Source organism: Pelobates fuscus, chromosome 10, assembly GCF_036172605.1.
Source record: "Pelobates fuscus isolate aPelFus1 chromosome 10, aPelFus1.pri, whole genome shotgun sequence".
Taxonomy (NCBI): domain Eukaryota; kingdom Metazoa; phylum Chordata; class Amphibia; order Anura; family Pelobatidae; genus Pelobates; species Pelobates fuscus.
The window spans coordinates 80,952,780-80,971,052 of NC_086326.1; the positions used below are offsets into that span (position 1 = coordinate 80,952,780).

The following is an 18,273-nucleotide window of genomic DNA, read 5'->3' on the forward strand; positions in this document are numbered from 1 at the left end:
AAAGACTGCATATTAATCAAACATATGCTTTGTAAAGTTTGAGGGGAAAAAGTAAAACTCCCCACTACTGTATTTAGCCATATGGTACTGAGCACCTCTGTCTTGGCTGCATTATTGCTATAGGATCTGTGCTTTTCCTTCCTTAATGCAATTTCCATTTAGGCACCAGAACCACTACAGCTTAATGCTGTCTTCTGGAACATATAGCAGCCTCCATAGTGTAAATGCTTCCTTTTCTGAGAAAATGCTGTGTTTACACTGCTGCCTAATGCTTCCTTTAGTTGTTGTCACTCCGATAGCCACTGGAGGGACTTCTTGGGTTCTATCCTGTAGAGCAGGGGTTCCCAATCCAGTCCTCAAGTACCCCCTACCAGTCCAGGATTTAGGGATTACTCTGTCGTGTCTAAAGTGTTTGTTTTTTTTCCTTTCTTTCAAAAAAAAAAAAAAAAACAACTTAGACAGTAATCCCTATATCCTTAACTAGTAGGGGGTACTTGAGGACTGGGTTGGGAACCCCTGCTGTAGAGCATGAAGTCGCTGAATTGACTCAGTGCATCGCTACATGGAATTGCTTACTGGTGCAGCAAAGGAATAGCCTCCCAGTGCAGGTTTGATGATCTCATCAGGGGAGGCATAGCATCTTTGGCGGGGCAAGGGTCTAAAGAGGAGTAATACTTCTTTCTTCATAAAGGGGATCAATAATCAAAATAGGTGGGGTAACACTCCTGCATTAGCAATCCATGTTTGTATTCGTAGTAATCCTTTAAACCTAGAATTTGGAAGTAGCGAAGCAGGTATAATGTTTCTGTTCACCTTCCTCCAATGCAGTGTGTGCCCTCCTTTTTTTTTGGCCTGGGCTTTACAGATTTGTGATGCCATTTGCTAGATCTTTAATATATATTTTAAAGAAAACACAGCTGCACAATCTAAAAGATCATAAAGATCTTCACACGGATTATAGGTTTAATGTTTTATTCGTAGGTGAAATTTCCAGGAAAGTGATTTTAACAGATCACACTTCCTCAAACTGACTCATTTATAGTGGCTTACAAGTTGATAGATGTTTCAGAGGTGTGAATATTTTGCTTTGTGGTTTACCTATACATTTTGCATTATTTAACAGATTCTGAGTGTATTTTTTATTTATTTTTTTGTAATTATTTTCTGTTATGAAGATCACTGATCGCTGTAGTGTAACTGGAAATCCCTAATTTGTTGAGGAAACTGTGAGATGAATAAGCTATGAGATGGACCGGTTTCCTATGACCTGTTCGTTCTATGTCGGATCGCAGGCCATTATTTCATTTTTTTCTCTGCCTTTGTTCCAGAACATAGAAACAACCTTTCCCCCCCTCTTTTCTTTGCAGAATCTCCAGGTGCTTCAAACCTACGAATTTCGAGGATGGATAAGACTGCAGGTTCTGTGAAGGGTGGAGATGAAGTCTACTTACTCTGTGATAAAGTACAAAAAGGTGAATAGACTGGTATTTATGAACATTTCACTGTCATACATGTAGATGATAATGTAAAACCTTCATGCACATGTTACGTTCAAAGAGTCCTTTTATAGGCCAGCATAAAAAAAACATTGCATACATTTTTCAGTGTGTGCGTGTTTTGTGTAGCATTATGTGAAATAATTCACAAACTGTCAAAAAGGTGTGAGGGACACAAAATAGGTTAATTGGCAACTTTTATGTAATGTTAAAGGTGTATATGGATACAAAGCCTTTATATTCATGAACAAAGTATTCAATGTTTATGAAAATCAATTCTATAGCTAGGTTATAAAATGTGGAGTAATAAATAATTTTATTGGGTTCCAGAAGCCACCTTTAAATACCCATAGCAGTGATTCTAGGTAGCACCATCTGTTCTGTATTGGTTAAGATTTTCCCTTTAGAGTGTTAGCTAGGGCTAGCGAGGAGTCTCCTCATCACTTTATTCCTTTCACAAACCCACAGAGTTCCCATTGTACTAAAGTTAGTTGTTGGTGCTTTAATAATATGCAGTGATAAAAATATCCGACACTGTAAATGTGTTTGAATCCAATTTCATTGTGGCTTTTTTTTCTATTTGTAGATGACATAGAAGTGAGATTTTATGAAGATGATGAGAATGGTTGGCAGGCGTATGGAGATTTCTCACCAACCGATGTCCACAAACAGGTAAAAACCCTCCATATCTGCATACTTCTTGGTAGATGGCACTGCAAGAGATGTAAAGTGCTTGATTTGAAGGCCACCTCGGCTTCTTGTGGGATTTTTTTGATGCATACTTGACAGAAGCTTTTTTTTCCTATTTAACAATTTTAGAATTTATGGAATCCACATGTAAGAACTTAATTTGGGCAGTGATTGCAAATCACAAGAGTTGTCATTAATGGTAAATTTTCAAACTGGAGTGAGGTGGCAAGTGGTGTCCCTCAGGGTTCTGTTTTGGGATCCCTTCTGTTTAACATGTTTATAAATGATCTTGAAGACAGCATTGAAAGTCATGTTTCAGTGTTTGTATTCCTTTACAGAGTTTTGTGTAATCTACAATGTGAGCAAGATATTACTTTGCTGCAGATGGATTTAGATAGAATGGGGGACTGGGCACTCAAATGGCAGATGAAATTTAATGTTGAAAAATGCAAAGTAATGCACTTTGGCATAAAAAATGCACAAGCAACGTATACCCTTAATGAAGGCAAATTAGGGATAACAACACACGAAAAGGACTTGGGAATTGTTATAGACAACAAACTATGCAACAATGTGCAATGTCAATCAGCAGTGGCCAAGGCCAGTAAGGTATTGTCATGCATGAAAAAGGGCATTAATTCTCGGGATGAGAATATAATTTTGCCTCTTTATAAATCACTGGTAAGACCACATCTTGAATATGCTATGCAGTTTTGGGCACCTGTTCTAAATAAGGATATTATGGTACTAGAAAAAGTGCAAAGGCGGGCTACAAAATTAATAAAAGGAATGGCACATATCAGCTATGAAGAATGTTTAACAAATTTAAACCTCTTTAGTTTAGAAAAACGTCACCTCAGAGGGGATATGATAACATACAAATATATCTGGGGCCAATACAAACTGGACTTTACATAGGACACAAGGTCATGCGTTTAGACTGGAAGAAAGAAGATTTAGTCTAAGGCAAAGAAAAGGGTTTTTTTTTTTTTTTTTTTACTGTAAGAACAATAAGAATGTGGAATTATCTGCCTGAAGAAGTGGTTCAGATGTTCAAACAGCAACTAGATGCATAATTGCAAAAACAGAATATTCAAGGATATAATCTTTCAATGTAGGGTAATAACTGCTTGATCCAATGATAAATCTTCCTGACATTCTGGGGTCAAGAAGGAATTTTTATTCCTAGTTTGTTGCAAAATTGGAAGTGCTTCAAACTGGTTGTTTTTTTTTGTGTGTTTTTTTTTTGCTTTCTTTTGGATCAACAGCAAAAAACAAATGTGAGGAAGGCTGAACTTGAATCTTTTCAACTACATAACTATGTAATACCCAGAATCCCTGTGACATCATTGAGGTGACCATATTAAGCATTGGTAGCGGACTACAGGAATCTCAAGATCTGATTGGACAGAGAGCACACAATGCATAGATTTCAGTGACATTTGTAAAATATGTTGGCGTTGGGCCAGAGATATTTTGAAGGTCGACCCCATAAAACTTATATCCTGACCTGATCAGAAATGTTGCTTTACAAAATATATACAAAATAATCTTTACTGCTTTGTTTTCAAAGGGAAAATGGTAGCAGCTATGACCACTATATTTTTCCCTATGTTTAAATGGCCATACAAATAAACGCAATCTTGAAATTAATAAAATCTGCATATTCCAGCTGCAGTACTGTAAGCCGTGAATCGGATAATGAATTTAGAGTAGTTACCTTTTAATATGTGAGGTTCTGTAGTTAATTATGTCCTATATATCCTCCTTTTATTTAGTATGCCATTGTTTTCCGGACACCTCCATATCATCAGCAGAAGATTGACCGTCCGGTCACAGTGTTTTTGCAGCTAAAACGCAAGCGTGGTGGAGATGTCAGCGACTCCAAACAGTTCACCTATTATCCACTGGAGCAAGGTAAGAAGATTTAGGATTTTACGTGCACTTTTAAAATACTTGTGTTGGGGCTTGATGTAACACCTCTCATTTTGCAGACAAAGAAGAAGTTGAGAGGAAGAGAAGGAAAGAAATTCCAACCTTTAACCATTACTTTGGTGGTGGTGCACCTCTGGGAGGTGCTGGAGGAGGATCTGGTGGCTTTGGTGGAAGTAAGTTCTAAAGGTTGTCTTAATAATCCTTCTGTAGTTTGAGATTATATGTTATTTCTTATTTCCATAAATTTCTTTATAGAAGGCATGTATTCAGTCGTTCTCCTCTTTACTTGTAGCAGTTATTGTTGTAGTGTCCAATCAGTAGTAGAAATGTTTTGTGTATTGCTTGGTTCCCCCAAATAGTTTGATTCGGAAGCTTCTGACGATGCACATTCACCATGCGCAGTTTTCTTTTTCATTATGTCAAGCACATGGGTGTGTTTTAAGAGCCCAGTGACTCGTATGCTAGTTTTCCCATGGTTAAACCGTATCCCCACATTAGACTAAGATCTCGGCCCATTGCTGCATAACAAGGAATAGTTTAGAAATACCTGCTACAAAGTGCTTGTGAACAAAAAGTATTTCCTGTCCGTTTCACGTTTATTTGCAGTTTGCTTACTTTTCTGTGTGTGTGTATATTGCAATTCAATATGTTAAAACAAAAAGGGTACAACCATTCTACTCTCCCTTCTCTTCTTCAAAGTAGGAACGTTTGAGCATATTTTATTTTTTTGTTTATCTTGCATATTTTTTAATGCATTTATGTAGGGTTCACGTCCATCCTGGAGCGTCCCTTTAAAAAAAAAAAAAAAACCACATCTAACCAAGCATAAACATGTATTTTTCATATTCTTTAAAGCATTAGGAAACAATATGAATTACCAGTATCCTGGGATGACCACTGGTTTCTATCCAACTACAAACTATGGGGGCGCCCACCATGGGGGAGGACACATGATGAAAGATTCAACAGAAACAACACACTGTGCTGAGAATGCGGAACAGAAAATAAACATCAAGAAAGAATATGGAGAGCCTTCCGCTGGATCAGTTCCAGAATCCACTGCAACTTCACAAAGAGAAGCTTGCTATAACAACATGGTTCATCAAGGTGTGGATACGGCACTTATGTGAAGATTACATACGAGTTTTGCAATATGCAGTGTCTACTGGCAGATAATTAGAAATCATGTAAACCGCTCTTCTGGTGCTTCTCTTGTAGTGACCTTTTGCCATAAGAAGATGATCACATTTGCAGAGAGAACGTCAAAGGCCTTGATGGACTATGCTGTCACTGCAGATCCCCGCATGCTGCTGGCTGTGCAGAGGCATCTGATTGCTAACCAGGATGAAAATGGAGACACGTAAGTTAAAATTTTCCAGATTTTATGAGAACATTCTACTTATTCCACCCTCTATGGCAGCAGCAGAAATGTCTGTCTACAGGGAGATATTTACAGATGGCTGACAGCACTGTGTGAATGTAAAGGTCACCTTGGAACTGTAGAAGTTCCAATGAATAATGTCAACTTTTTAATTCTCCAACTTTTCACTGGTTAGTAAACCTCTCTGAATTTGTTCATATTTCTGTACCTGCCCTGTTAGATGCACTTTATGCTGGATCACTGGAACGCAAGGGTAAAGCATTAACCCCTTAAGGACCAAACTTCTGGAATAAAAGGGAATCATGACATGTCACACATGTCATGTGTCCTTAAGGGGTTAATCAACTGCTTTATTAGTTAATGACTTGTGAATACAATATTGCCAAGCCATTGCACCATAGCTATTTATGAACAGTTTCCCATAATACTCCGCTAGCTAAGCATTATAGGTAGAAGTAGTGTAGTTCCCAGACATCTTGAGTGCTTGTTTTGCCATCACTTGTATTGCCTACATTATCTCTATTAAAATGTATTCATTAGAACATCAGGTGTGACGTGTGCTCTGCCAGAGATCTGAGCAATGCTCTTCATCAAACTAATGCTCCCACCAAATCGTTAGCCTGTATGATGTCATTCTGTGTTCCTTCTTACATATAAGCATATTTTTCAGGCCATCATCTCTGGAGCTCTCCCGCATTTGGTATATTTCTGTACATATCTTATCATTTAACAACTGACAGCCTAAAGACACATTTTTCATCTCCAGGTCAAAATACATGGTAGTGTTTTTGGCTTGTAAAATGTGTGTGTGTGTGTGTATGTATGTTTATTAACTTGCAACTTCCCTAAGCTTAATACTCTTCAAATGATATATTCCCAGGTGTGCGCTGTTCTCTTTGACATAAAACCTTGTCCTTTTATAAGATCATTGCTTGTGATAAGTGTTCCTCTGGTGAATTATCTGCCTTCCCTCTACAGGCCTCTGCACCTTGCGATCATACATGGGAAGACGTCCGTCATCCAGGAGTTAGTACAAGTTATTTTAAGCATTCCCAATCAACAGATTCTCAACATCACCAACCACCTGCACCAGGTATTTCCAGTCCTTCTTTCCTTTTTTTTATGATTCCTCACTGTGAATAGTATTTACAGTCTGAGGCTACATTAGTTTTCTTAAAGCTGCAGATGTCTTTTCTGCAGCCTTTGCAAGCCCTTCCCACTCTAACCCTGCCCAGACTTTCTGTGACTGTCCAAATACAGACTTCAAAATGCAGCTCAATGAGAAGTCTTTGCAAGGCAGGTGCTCTGGACAATTACCTTCCTCTTAAGTTTTACTCCACTGAGCTTAACAAACCACGCAGTAAACAGGACTGACAGTATGCTTGAAAGCCAGGGGGGGGCAAAACCAGGTTAATTTATAAAAGTGAGAGTTTTTTATTGAAATCTGCACTTTAAAAAAAAGTGTTAAAAAGGGGGAACACTCTTCACACACAAAGCATTTTAGCAAGCTCAAATACTTTGGGGATCTAGAGTGTCCCTTTACATCAGGGGTCAAATCCAGGGGGATTAAAGTGTGGGAACTCGCCCAAGAACCCAAAAAGTGCAGGAACACTGTTCCCACGCGTTCCTGCAGTACTCAAGCCCTGCATTACATGTTCTAGGTGCCTTCAATGGTTCTTTAGGATAGAACAATACCTGGATTGAACCTCCCATCCTGTCTACTGGAATCTCTTTGGATTGCATTGCACAACTGAATTCCTGGTGATACTAGCTAATGGATTTGGCGAATACTGTAATTCCACTCCTAGCCTTTGTTCACATACAGTGGCCCCCATTTTTTTATATTTTGAGGATGTACTCGGATGTCAGTGCCACGTGAGCATTTCTCAGTATGGGATAAGGTTTTCTGCTGCCAGTCAATAGGCTAAATGATCCATGATTTGCAAGAGCTTTTATGTCTATTATTTAGCATGACCAAAAAGTGAAAGCAAAATTAATAGTATTACTGTAAAATCTTACATTTAATGTGATCTGCCATATGCAGAGGACTACTCTGATAAAAAGAAAAAGCACTTCAGCTTTCATATTTGTGACTGTTTTTAAAAGTGACGATTTCAATACCAATCTGAGTTTTTTTATGATTTGGAAAAACCACCATTACTGCCACTCAGCCAGCCATGGGTGTTTTCTTCTGCTTCTCTTAGCATCACAGAAGCAGTAGGTGTGCTAAGCTAGTGCCTACCTGCATTACAGCTCATTTAGATGAATAGGGAAGCCGCGATCACATGCGCACTCACAGCTCCAGCAGATGGAGTCTGAGAAACCTGTGATTGGTGAATTCACTGACAGTCTGTTGTGGAAAGAGGGGAGGGCTTGCTGGAGCCAGCTGGTCTGCAACTTTTGGAAGCTGTTCAAATGCCCCCAAAGAAAACATGCATAAAAAATACACACATGCTTTCTTTAGGGGCTTGACATTTTCAGTGAATGTTCCTTTAAGACCCACCACCAGCCAGTTGTGTTTTTATGCTACACATTCTTTCCTATTTTAATAGTTGGCCATTTTCCTTTAGACCCCTTTGCATCTCTGTGTGATCACCCATCAGTCTAAGATCGTGAATGCATTGCTGAGAGCTGGGGCTGACCCCACCGTTTTGGACCGCTATGGCAACTCTGTAATACACCTGGCTGTTCAAGCTGGAGACGAAATGATGCTCAAAGTCTTGCTGAGTCACCCATCGGTTGCCCGCACAAACCTTCTGGAAATGCCAGATTATCACGGTGAGCATAACTTGGATACATATAAAACTGTGGCAATTGTGAGAAAATACAAAAATTAGTAGTGGGTACTAGCGCTTATTATGAACCACAGTGAGAAAATATCAATTTTTGCTGATACTGGCCGCTATAGAAACTGTATCAAAATCCTTTACCATAAGCAAAAGTGCATTCCTTGGTCCAGTCAACCAAGACACGACTATTTACTCTCATTGTTCCTGCAGTAAAAGATTAGATTTTGTCCCTGTGAGAACAATTCCTGTCTACTTTTATGGGAACCACAATGTCTTATATGGCAGCAACATGAAGTCAAAGTTGCCTATCTAATAACTTGTTTGTGTTCAAATGTAACTAGATTTTGGGGAGGTTAAAAAAAAAAAAATGCTGATTACCATAAATATTATATTTAAATATATATATATATATATATATATATTGGTGAAAAGGGCATAAAGTTTAGTGACACTTAAGCAGCAATGTTATCATAAATGCTTTGGCTAAAATTATAAATTAAACTTGTCATTTATATAGGAAGCCGATGACACAAAGTTTGCTCATCCCATAGCCTCTAGTTTCAGATTTTAGAGAGAGCTGGGCAATTTCCAACGTCTGTGATATTTGGAGATCTGAAACAAAAGCCTGTTTGAGTTTCTAGAGATATTACATAGAAACATAGAATGTGACGGCAGATAAGAACCATTTGGCCCATCTAGTCTGCCCAATATTATGTGCCATGCGCTGAATTGTACAAGTGCTTAATATTTTGTTTTTGCAAAGATCTGGGAAATAAAAGTCTAACATCACCTCTACAAAACCATAATTTAAAATGTTGTTGGCAAGATGATGGTACCTGTGCCATTTTTATTTTTTCATAAAGTTTTTTCAGTACAAAGTTTTATAGGAAAACATCTGGGTACAGAAAGAAAATCAAATGGCAGACTGTCAAGAATAAAACAAGAAGTCTATCATCAGACAAGACTTAACAGGTTTATATAGCTTGGGGAATCTCAAAGCATGGGAAAAACCTCTTCCAGCTAGCTCTGTGGATTTCTCAATATTTCAATCTTTAATCAATAATCCTGTAGAATAAAAAAAAACCTTAAAATAGCAGATTTGGACAGGGAACGGGGAATATCCAATACTTGTTGCTCTGCAGCAGAGTTGGCTTAGATCTGCTATAGTGTTTGAATGGGTATATCGGAGCAGAGAAGGTATCTGGAAGGAGAAAACGGGTCAACCTCTTAAACAGGATTGATGGAGAATTAACAAGCAAATTGCACGCTATAGGAAAATGTAGCTGAGCTGTTCAGTTCTACAGAATTTCTAGTTTAGTAGATAATCACACAGATCCTGCATTCTGGAAATGTTTTCGGTTTTAGGTGATTTTAATGTTGGATATTTTTGTGCAGGTTTATACGCAGTTCACTGGGCAGTGAAAGTAGACAATGAGAGGTGCTTGGAGCTGCTGGTAAAGCATGGCGCTAATGTCAATTCCATGGAAAGGAAGAGTGGCCGATCCCCTCTCCATATAGCTGTGGAAATGGACAACTTAAACATGGCCACGTTTCTGGTGAAGAAGGTACAAACCAAAGCACTGTCAGAGGCATTGTTTTAAATAATGCACACACACACACACACACTGTATCTATCACATAGCAAGACACTGTCAAATATCTGTGTGTTTTTTCTGTAATATTTTTTCAATGATGACATAGCAGCACTAAGGAACATTTTAGTGATACATATCATGTTAACCAAATACACAGTAAATACATCAAATACTTTGTTCTTTATTTTTTTTTAACAATTATCATTAAATTGTGTGTATACATTTTTTATTTAGTAGTTATGATTTTTTCACTCCATCTATTAATGTTATTTTTAGAATCCAGTAGATAGATGGGAATTCCTCTCTGGAGGTGTTGTTTCAAACCCATAATGTTTTAATTTTTTCGGACACTCCGGACACCATAAACACTTCATATCTAAAAGTTGCTATGGTGTCTGGAAGTCCTGGGTACCATTTTACCTAAACAGGTGAAACCATTTTCAGAGAGTTGAACCCCAAAGCAGTCCCTCCTAACACCTCTGTATCCACCTCCTGCCTCCAAGACTACCGGTGATAGGCTAATCATTACTGGCCTCCCAATGAGAAATATGCTTTAGAAAGTTACGGATCGAAAGCATATTTCTCAATGGAAGGCTAACACTGGCACCCATGAAAATACGTCCACATTGGGGTTGGAAGAGGAGGTGGAGGGACCAGGACAAGCCCTGTCAGAGGAACTTTGGGGTTCGAAAACAGTTTTACCCCTTAAGGTGAGGACCTTCAAATGTTGTTCTGGTACCCTGGAGTGGTCCATTTTAACATCTGATTCCTGAGAGAGTAAACTTGCAGAATCTCAATATACTCTGGTTCTATTTCTCTCTATTTATTAAATGGTCCTTACTTAAAGCATTCGTATATTAAATGTTACTGCTGATAATTAATAAGCCATTTTCTTTAACAGTTAAATGCTGATGTAAATGCTCGAACATACGGAGGAAACACCCCACTGCACCTGGCTGCCAGTCTTGGGTCTCCCGTACTCACTAGGATGCTGCTCAGTACAGGTAGAACAACTTCTTTGAGTCAGCTTGACCACCTTTGCTCCGTGGATGGCTGTTATCACTAAATAAATCATACCAGTTTATTCATACTTATGCAGTAATAACTACCAATAGAAAGTAATGCACATAGATTCACTCATTTATAAACTGAACATAGTTATGCAATTTGGATATTTAAGGTCACCCTGTATTTGTTCGTCCTTAAAAATAATGACATTATTTCTGGTTCCATCCCGTGCCAGCTCCTTCTCTCAGTTTGCACATCAAGGTAGTGTAGTAGAGAGTATAACCCATTGCGATTATCTACTTGTGCAAATTGATACTTTTTCCCATATGTCAAACATGTTTTGTTAGAATTTATTTTTGTCCTGTTTACCTATTGTACAGCTCTGTGAAATATGTTGGTGCTTTATAAATAATTGTACATTGGAGACTGAAAAACCATAATGATCTCCCATAGGAGTCAGTAGTCAGTCTATTGGTTGGTCAAGTATCTTGGGAGTTAATCGCTCTGTATCCCCGGGGCATCTCCGTTCTAACCACCGCTTCCTAAGGATTTCTTACAGGGTTAGATCGGCAAGCCAGCTACGGCTGTGTAAAGGGACTCTTGTCATTTATACGAGTTCTGTTTTATTATACATCCAATTCAACCTATGCATTGTGTTTGTCCAGACAGCTAGCAAATGTATAGATCTGTTGGAAAAACTGTACTTACATGTCATGTGGTGCCAGTATAGGGTGACTGGCAGGTATACAGCACTTGCATAAAGGTCTATATAATAAAGGAGAGAAAACACACACTCACTCACACTCTCACTCACTACCTCCCTTTTACTTATGCAGACTCCTTGCAGAAGGTACAGCTAAGGGAATGTATAATGGCAAGGATGGGCGAAAAGTCACCTTCTGTGCAGATCCAATCAGACATACCTTTATCATTTTATGGTTCTAGGAGATCATGCCTTTTTCTTTTTATTGCTCATTACAGGAGCCAATGTTCTATTGGAAAATGATGAACCTGTGAAGGTGTCTGCATCTTACGACAGCGATTACGATGTGCAGATGGATACAGATTCTGACCATCAGGAGGACAGTGATTCAGACAGCAGTGTAGCTATGGAATCAGATGGAGAAGAGATGGACGTTAACACACCGTGTCCAATGAAAAGAATGCGTTTAGGCCACACACCATTTGACTTAACCAGAAGTGACAAGGTAATTGTCCTGTGCTTATTATAAATATTTAATAATTTACGATGGCAAGATGTATTACATATAGCGACGTCTGATACCACCACCATCTCCACTAAAATTGGGCAATGTCAAATTCCTTTATGGTCATTGAATGGATTATGTGTTATAAAATGAGTGAGAATTAATTTGCAGAGTTTAGGTCATTTTTACAACTATATTCCTAACTAGGATATTTAGCTTTTTCACCATGCTGCACTTTATGTATATATTGCTGGGAGTGTATACCGGTAATTTCATAACTTTCACACACACACACACACACAATTTTCTATTTGTTCTGTAGGTTTTTTTTTTTTTTTTTTTGGTGTGGTAGGAGAGTGGTTTGACACACTTTGAGTTCTTATTCTTATACGGTTGTGTTGTATTGCATTAAATATAGACAACATTTCAGAAAACGTTATTTTGTCTTGTTTGTATTTCTTGCTTTTGTAACCAGGAGACCGTAAGACGAATATCTGCCTACCAATAGCACATCCATGGAAAACTCATAGTTAATTGTAGCGTTATGTAACTGATAGAAACCACTAAATTACCACTGGCTGACATTTTCCAACCTTCTGGGATACATCATGTATCTCTTAAATATTTACATTTGAGCTATAAGGAGAGTAGGAGGTTGTCCTGCTGACAGATATTTTGATGCACAGTGGAAAAAGTTCCACACATTTTTGCATTATCTTTAGTCCTGCTGCCCTAACCCCCTGCAGTCTATAGTGAGCTGCTATTAAAGTGCAAGATTTGCTTTTATTTTAACCAAAAAACTGAAACTAGTTTGGAGTAAAAACATAAGTAAAAAAAAAAAAAAAAAAAATCAACGGATCAAGAGCAGGTGTGATAGGAACAATGACTAAACCGTGCAGCCTCACAATTGTTATTCCTTCTTGCATGGAACTGAACCTAATTACTTTGTGTTTTTGTTCTGATTTGCAGGTTAGAGATATCTTATCCAAACACATATCGGCTTGCATAACAAAGGGACCCGAGCCAGGTAAGATCTGGCATACCGTAGAGTTAGCTGTGTCTCAATCTGTTCTGTCATGCTTCTGTTCAGTTATAGAACATGGTAACCTACATATTTCAAAAGAATCTTGTCACTTCGCATCTACATACATCTTGTATTATCATTGTTTAGTGTTGTGGAATGCGTTGGCATACTACAAATATTAAAGGGACTTTGCTTTTTCCTCTAATTCCTTAAAATGGGGAATGAAAAGCAGCCAGCAAACCCAATCCTTATTAGTTAACTGTAAAGCATATTATACTTCTCTTTGTTAAAAAAATATTCGCTATGAATACACAAAATAGTATTCTTACTGAAAATCATAAATCTATATTATAGATTCTTCATTGGGGTAACCTGCTCTGTCTAAGTGGAAACAAACCGTTTTCTTTTGCTTACAGCATCTCACATGTGACTGAAATATGTGCATTGGACTTGTGAATAATTATAGTTTGTTTTCCCTTTTTGTAGATAGTGTCCTCTGTCTGAAATCCAGCACGGTACAGCGTCTAGAGAAGCTACTAAATGAAGGTCAGACTGGTGCAGATTGGACTGAACTCGCCATGAGGCTGAACCTCCAAAGCTTGGTTGACACATATAGAAACACCACTTCTCCCACAGAGAGTCTACTGCGCAATTACGAAGTACGTTTTTACTGCATTAACTTGTTTGTAGCAAAAAAAAAAAAATATATTTAAAAAAAATAAATATATATATATATATATATATATATATATATATATATATATATATATATATATATATATATATATGTTTGTAAAACAAAATATTTTTTGCATTTATATTTTTAGCTTGCTGGTGGAAAACTTAGCGACCTGATTAAAACTCTAGAATCGATGGGATTGAATGAGGGTGTCCAACTACTACGTACATCAGAAACCTTTACAAAACAGGAGAATTCAGGTAATTAGAACTTGTTCCTCATATTGAAAATTCTAGGAAGTAGTTAATAAAGTACCCATGCGGCCTGTTGGTTGGCCACGTATGATTACACAATGGGTCGCACAGAATACCCAGTTAAGAACATATCCAAACAAATACCGGCACTCCAGGAGTTTTTCAATCACAAAGGTTTTCTTTATTCAATACAGAATCGACGTCCTGTATTGAATAAAGAAAACCTTTGTGATTGAAAAACTCCTGGAGTGCCGGTATTTGTTTGGATATATTACTTTTGCTGCCAGAGCACCAGGTATCAATTTCTTCTTTTTGTTGGAGTGCAAGAATTTTTTGTATTTCAGTTAAGAACATACATATTCTTCAAATTTATTTTAACTCCGAAATGAGTAAGTACCATCATAGTATGAAATTTGAGAAGTGTAACACTGCTTCTCATTGCCCTAAGGATTTCGGTGTACATTTGAAGATTAATCTATGAATGTGTTTAACTGTTTGGCATAATTTGTACAGCCAGTAGTGTGTGACTGAGGGGACCCAAAAAGGTGCATATCACTAACCAACAGTGATTTGTACAATAATCAATCACAAGGCCTTGCATTAAATATATTTTGCTGCTTAACTACTGTGATTTGGTGTAGCAACTTTTTGTCTATTGCAGAAGTGGAATATAACTCCAAGGTCACTTTTCCTTTACAAATCTCTCCTACATAGCTATTCTATTACCAGTGTTCCAAAGATTGGCCACACCTCATCTGAGTAACATCCGTACAGATTTACACAGTGCCTTTCCCAAATCTCATATTGTTCCTTCGAGAGGAACTTAAAAAGACGTTGCGTTTCCAGTACACCGGAATGAAGTGACACGTTAATTTTATTCAGTGCTAATGAGCCTGCTTCTCAAGCAACAATTTACTTTTTATCCAGATGTTTTTCGTTTCATCCGCTTCAGCTAGAATTAATTGTGGCTGCAGGGAGAAATGTATATTTGTCAAAGAGGAGTTATTTTTGCTCCTCTTAATTAAGGAGGCAAAGCGCTCGGGCGGCTCAAATCCAAACTCATATCAAGTATCAACAAACCTAATTTCTTCCCAATTTACAATTAATGCAATTATACTTTCCACCATAAAAAATGACAGTATGTTCTATTTAGTGGTGAGTGTCAGCATGTGTGCTCCACACATAGAATGATAATACAGGAATTAGCAGAATATACTTATGTTCCACCTCTGTGTGTTCTAAGTGTCCATCGCAGTCCTAGTTAAGCATTATTTCCCCTGGGTTATGTTACTTTATTTAGTGTTGCTACTATGGTTTGGCATCTATATCGAAGGAAAGCTTTTTTTTATTTTTTATTCTGCTGCATGGACTTAGAATACATTTAAGGAAAACAGTTGTTTTTCTGGCACTATAATGCCCCCCCTCCATCTCCTTCTGCCTCTGCTCCTCCCTGCCGACGCCGGACACCTTAGGCCTTGCTTCCATAAGGGGTTTTAGGTGATGTAGATGTCCTCCTGCGTAGTGAAAGGATGGCCAGAGTCAGTCTCTAGACGTGGTGTTAACCCTGTAAGGTAATTATTGCAGTTTATCAAAAACTGCACTAATTACCACTGCATAAAGACCACTTCAATGAGCTGAAGTGGTCTGCGTGCCTATAATGTCCCTCTTATCTGAACTGCTGTACAGACACTTGAAACTCCCCACTACAATAAATGATGCCTAACCTGCAATGGTGAATGGAACATGTTTGCTCTTCTGAGAGTTTAGTGGTGATCGCAATCATTGTATTAAACAATGTATCAAGATAATAACAATCAGGCTCATGGAGGCCTGTGGCTAATGAGCAGAAATAGTGCTTGGCCGTCTGCCCTGGCTGGTAAATATCTGTGTGATCTTGTACCAGAAAGCGAGATTTACAGTCAATCAAAAGCACAAGTTTCCAGGCAAACAATTCTCTTTGTAAGTATACAGTCATGACATTGCAACCTTTAAATTGGGGCTCAAAATTGTCTTTCACACACTTGCCGGTGAGATTAAATGCTCTGAAACCTATCAGTGCAGCTCGACCTTCTTTAACCATGCATTTGTGCTGCACTTTACAGTCCTCCTAACACCATGTGACAGAGACAGTCTGTCGGGTCACAAAAACAATACTTGACAGTTTTGGTGAAAAATTATTTTGCTAAGCATTTTTAGGGTTTTAATGCTATAGGTTGAGTGGCTGTGCCAACCGCCATTCTTTACATTGCACATGGCATTTGGGGAAATTTTAACCCCATACATAATTATTGAATGACAGATTCACTTGATTTACCAAAGTAAACAATTGTGTAATGTACACACACACCCCTTAGCAAATATGTGCTGTAGGGCTTCAGTTTGTACCACAACAGTTGCACAGCAAATCTGATTTTCTTCTTGTGTTATGCATGTGCGTATTTGTGTTAGAACTACATAATCATATTCCCTGAGTCTGACAATAACCATGGCTGCATTACAGTAGTGCAAACGGTCATGGTGATCTGAAAAATAAAAGTGCAATAAATACGGAAACAACCTTCTGTTTATTGCCCATGTCTACAATTGCTTAAATATGGTTATGCTATCCGTTTCATCCTTGTACAGTAGGTTATCTAATGCAGTCTCTTGCACTGTACATCAACGATGCTGTTATTTTCACATTGTATTTTAAAAGTAGCCTATAATTAAAGGTTTCTGTTTGAAAATTAGTCATATTCAATTCTGCCAGTGCAAATGACTTGACAAAAGCAAGCTTGCAGAATACTAATGGTTTAAACTGTAGGTATTCTTCTATGTAGGTTTTCAGACCAACTACAAAAAACATGTTACAATATAAGCAATCAAGTGTAAAGAAACATCACCTATGCATGCAATAACTGGGCGTATGTTTAAAGCATGCTCATCCTGATAATTTCTGATTTGTGCATGCGAAAAAGTGACAACTTTATTGTTTAAGATTTTTCCTAATTTGCATGTATGTGACCATTGCAGATTACACACATTTACAGCAGAAAGCCATTGAATACAGTAGCTAATTGCTGTGTTGTATTATTGAAACGATGAGTAACAGCAAAAGGTTCTTGAGCTAAATTTCGAACAGGCATTCCATGGTGGAAGGTACCTCTTCTATTTAATGCTTGAAAAATGAATGCAGTAAACATGTCTTTAAATTGAGATTTGTAATTGAATTTGTGTGTGTTCCCTTACTCCTAGAAATGAAAGTGGACAGCGCCTACGAAAGTCAGTCGGTGGAAGGGGAGTGTTCTGCCAGGTCGTCGATCAGTGATCTCCCAAAACCTGCATCCACAGGGACCTTGAACATTTCTCCAGAGCTGGCTTGCAGCACTGAGCCAGCTAGTGGACAGTAAAACGGCAAAGATTTGACCTCTTGCCTATAGACTACATTGATCTAGAAAGCTTGGAACTTGACATTTGACTTTGGATCTTTCCAATGGTTAAACAATGCCAAAGTCTTTCTAAAATGAGGGAACAGAAAGCAACATCCAGGGGGCTATTTGGATTTTATCTTTTGGAAACTGCTCTTTATTTTTTATTTTTTTTATTCATCCCAATAACGTTTGTTAAGTAATTATAACCAACATATACAGTAGAAATAAATTGCGTAACTATTGTGAACTCTGGACTAAATGGTAGAATGCTTGACTATTCGCTACACTCTCTGGATATAAATCGGGCCAATTTTCTTCTCTTCAGGTAAATTTTTTTTCTTTTACTTGTGCATTTGTTCACTTTGAATTCATCACTAATCTCCTTATTTAAATGGTTTTCTTTATTTTTTATTAAAAAAACAACAAACTGTTTTTTGTGTATTTCATTTTTTAATATACTTTTTCTATTGTTATTTATATATGATGCAGTTGCTATGCCAGAGAGCAGGAGAACTGCCTTCAGGATGGTTCTCCGGCTCTCCCAGTCAGTCGTTTTTTCAGCATAGAGGTTAATGCTGAAGAATTGTTTGACAACTGTTTGTGAGAGAAGAACCTATCTTTTAAATGATATTCTCCTGGTCTATTACATTTGCTAGGAATACTGCTCGTACAATGTATTCATTTACTTTAAATACACTAGTGTGCACCAGGACAGTTACACATTAAGGAATCTGTTCTAGATAGGAGTTAAACACTGTTAAATCATGTTTAGAAGACAAATATACTAAGCTAGCAGACATGACA

At 37.8% G+C, this 18,273-nt stretch overlaps 1 protein-coding gene across 1 annotated transcript in view; it reads left to right on the plus strand.

The window, feature by feature from the left end:
* NFKB2 (nuclear factor kappa B subunit 2) overlaps positions 1-17,886 on the plus strand; it is an 84,632-nt gene extending 66,746 nt beyond the window's left edge. The window contains exons 9-23 of the mRNA XM_063435214.1: positions 1,368-1,472; positions 2,083-2,168; positions 3,965-4,103; positions 4,181-4,294; positions 4,977-5,228; positions 5,340-5,481; positions 6,481-6,595; positions 8,073-8,280; positions 9,687-9,856; positions 10,788-10,890; positions 11,876-12,102; positions 13,072-13,129; positions 13,613-13,785; positions 13,954-14,065; positions 17,294-17,886. Coding sequence (XP_063291284.1) covers positions 1,368-1,472; positions 2,083-2,168; positions 3,965-4,103; positions 4,181-4,294; positions 4,977-5,228; positions 5,340-5,481; positions 6,481-6,595; positions 8,073-8,280; positions 9,687-9,856; positions 10,788-10,890; positions 11,876-12,102; positions 13,072-13,129; positions 13,613-13,785; positions 13,954-14,065; positions 17,294-17,448 — 2,159 coding nt within the window. The 3' untranslated portion in view covers positions 17,449-17,886. The remainder of the gene's footprint in view (positions 1-1,367; positions 1,473-2,082; positions 2,169-3,964; positions 4,104-4,180; positions 4,295-4,976; positions 5,229-5,339; positions 5,482-6,480; positions 6,596-8,072; positions 8,281-9,686; positions 9,857-10,787; positions 10,891-11,875; positions 12,103-13,071; positions 13,130-13,612; positions 13,786-13,953; positions 14,066-17,293) is intronic.
* The last annotated feature ends 387 nt before the right edge of the window (positions 17,887-18,273 follow it).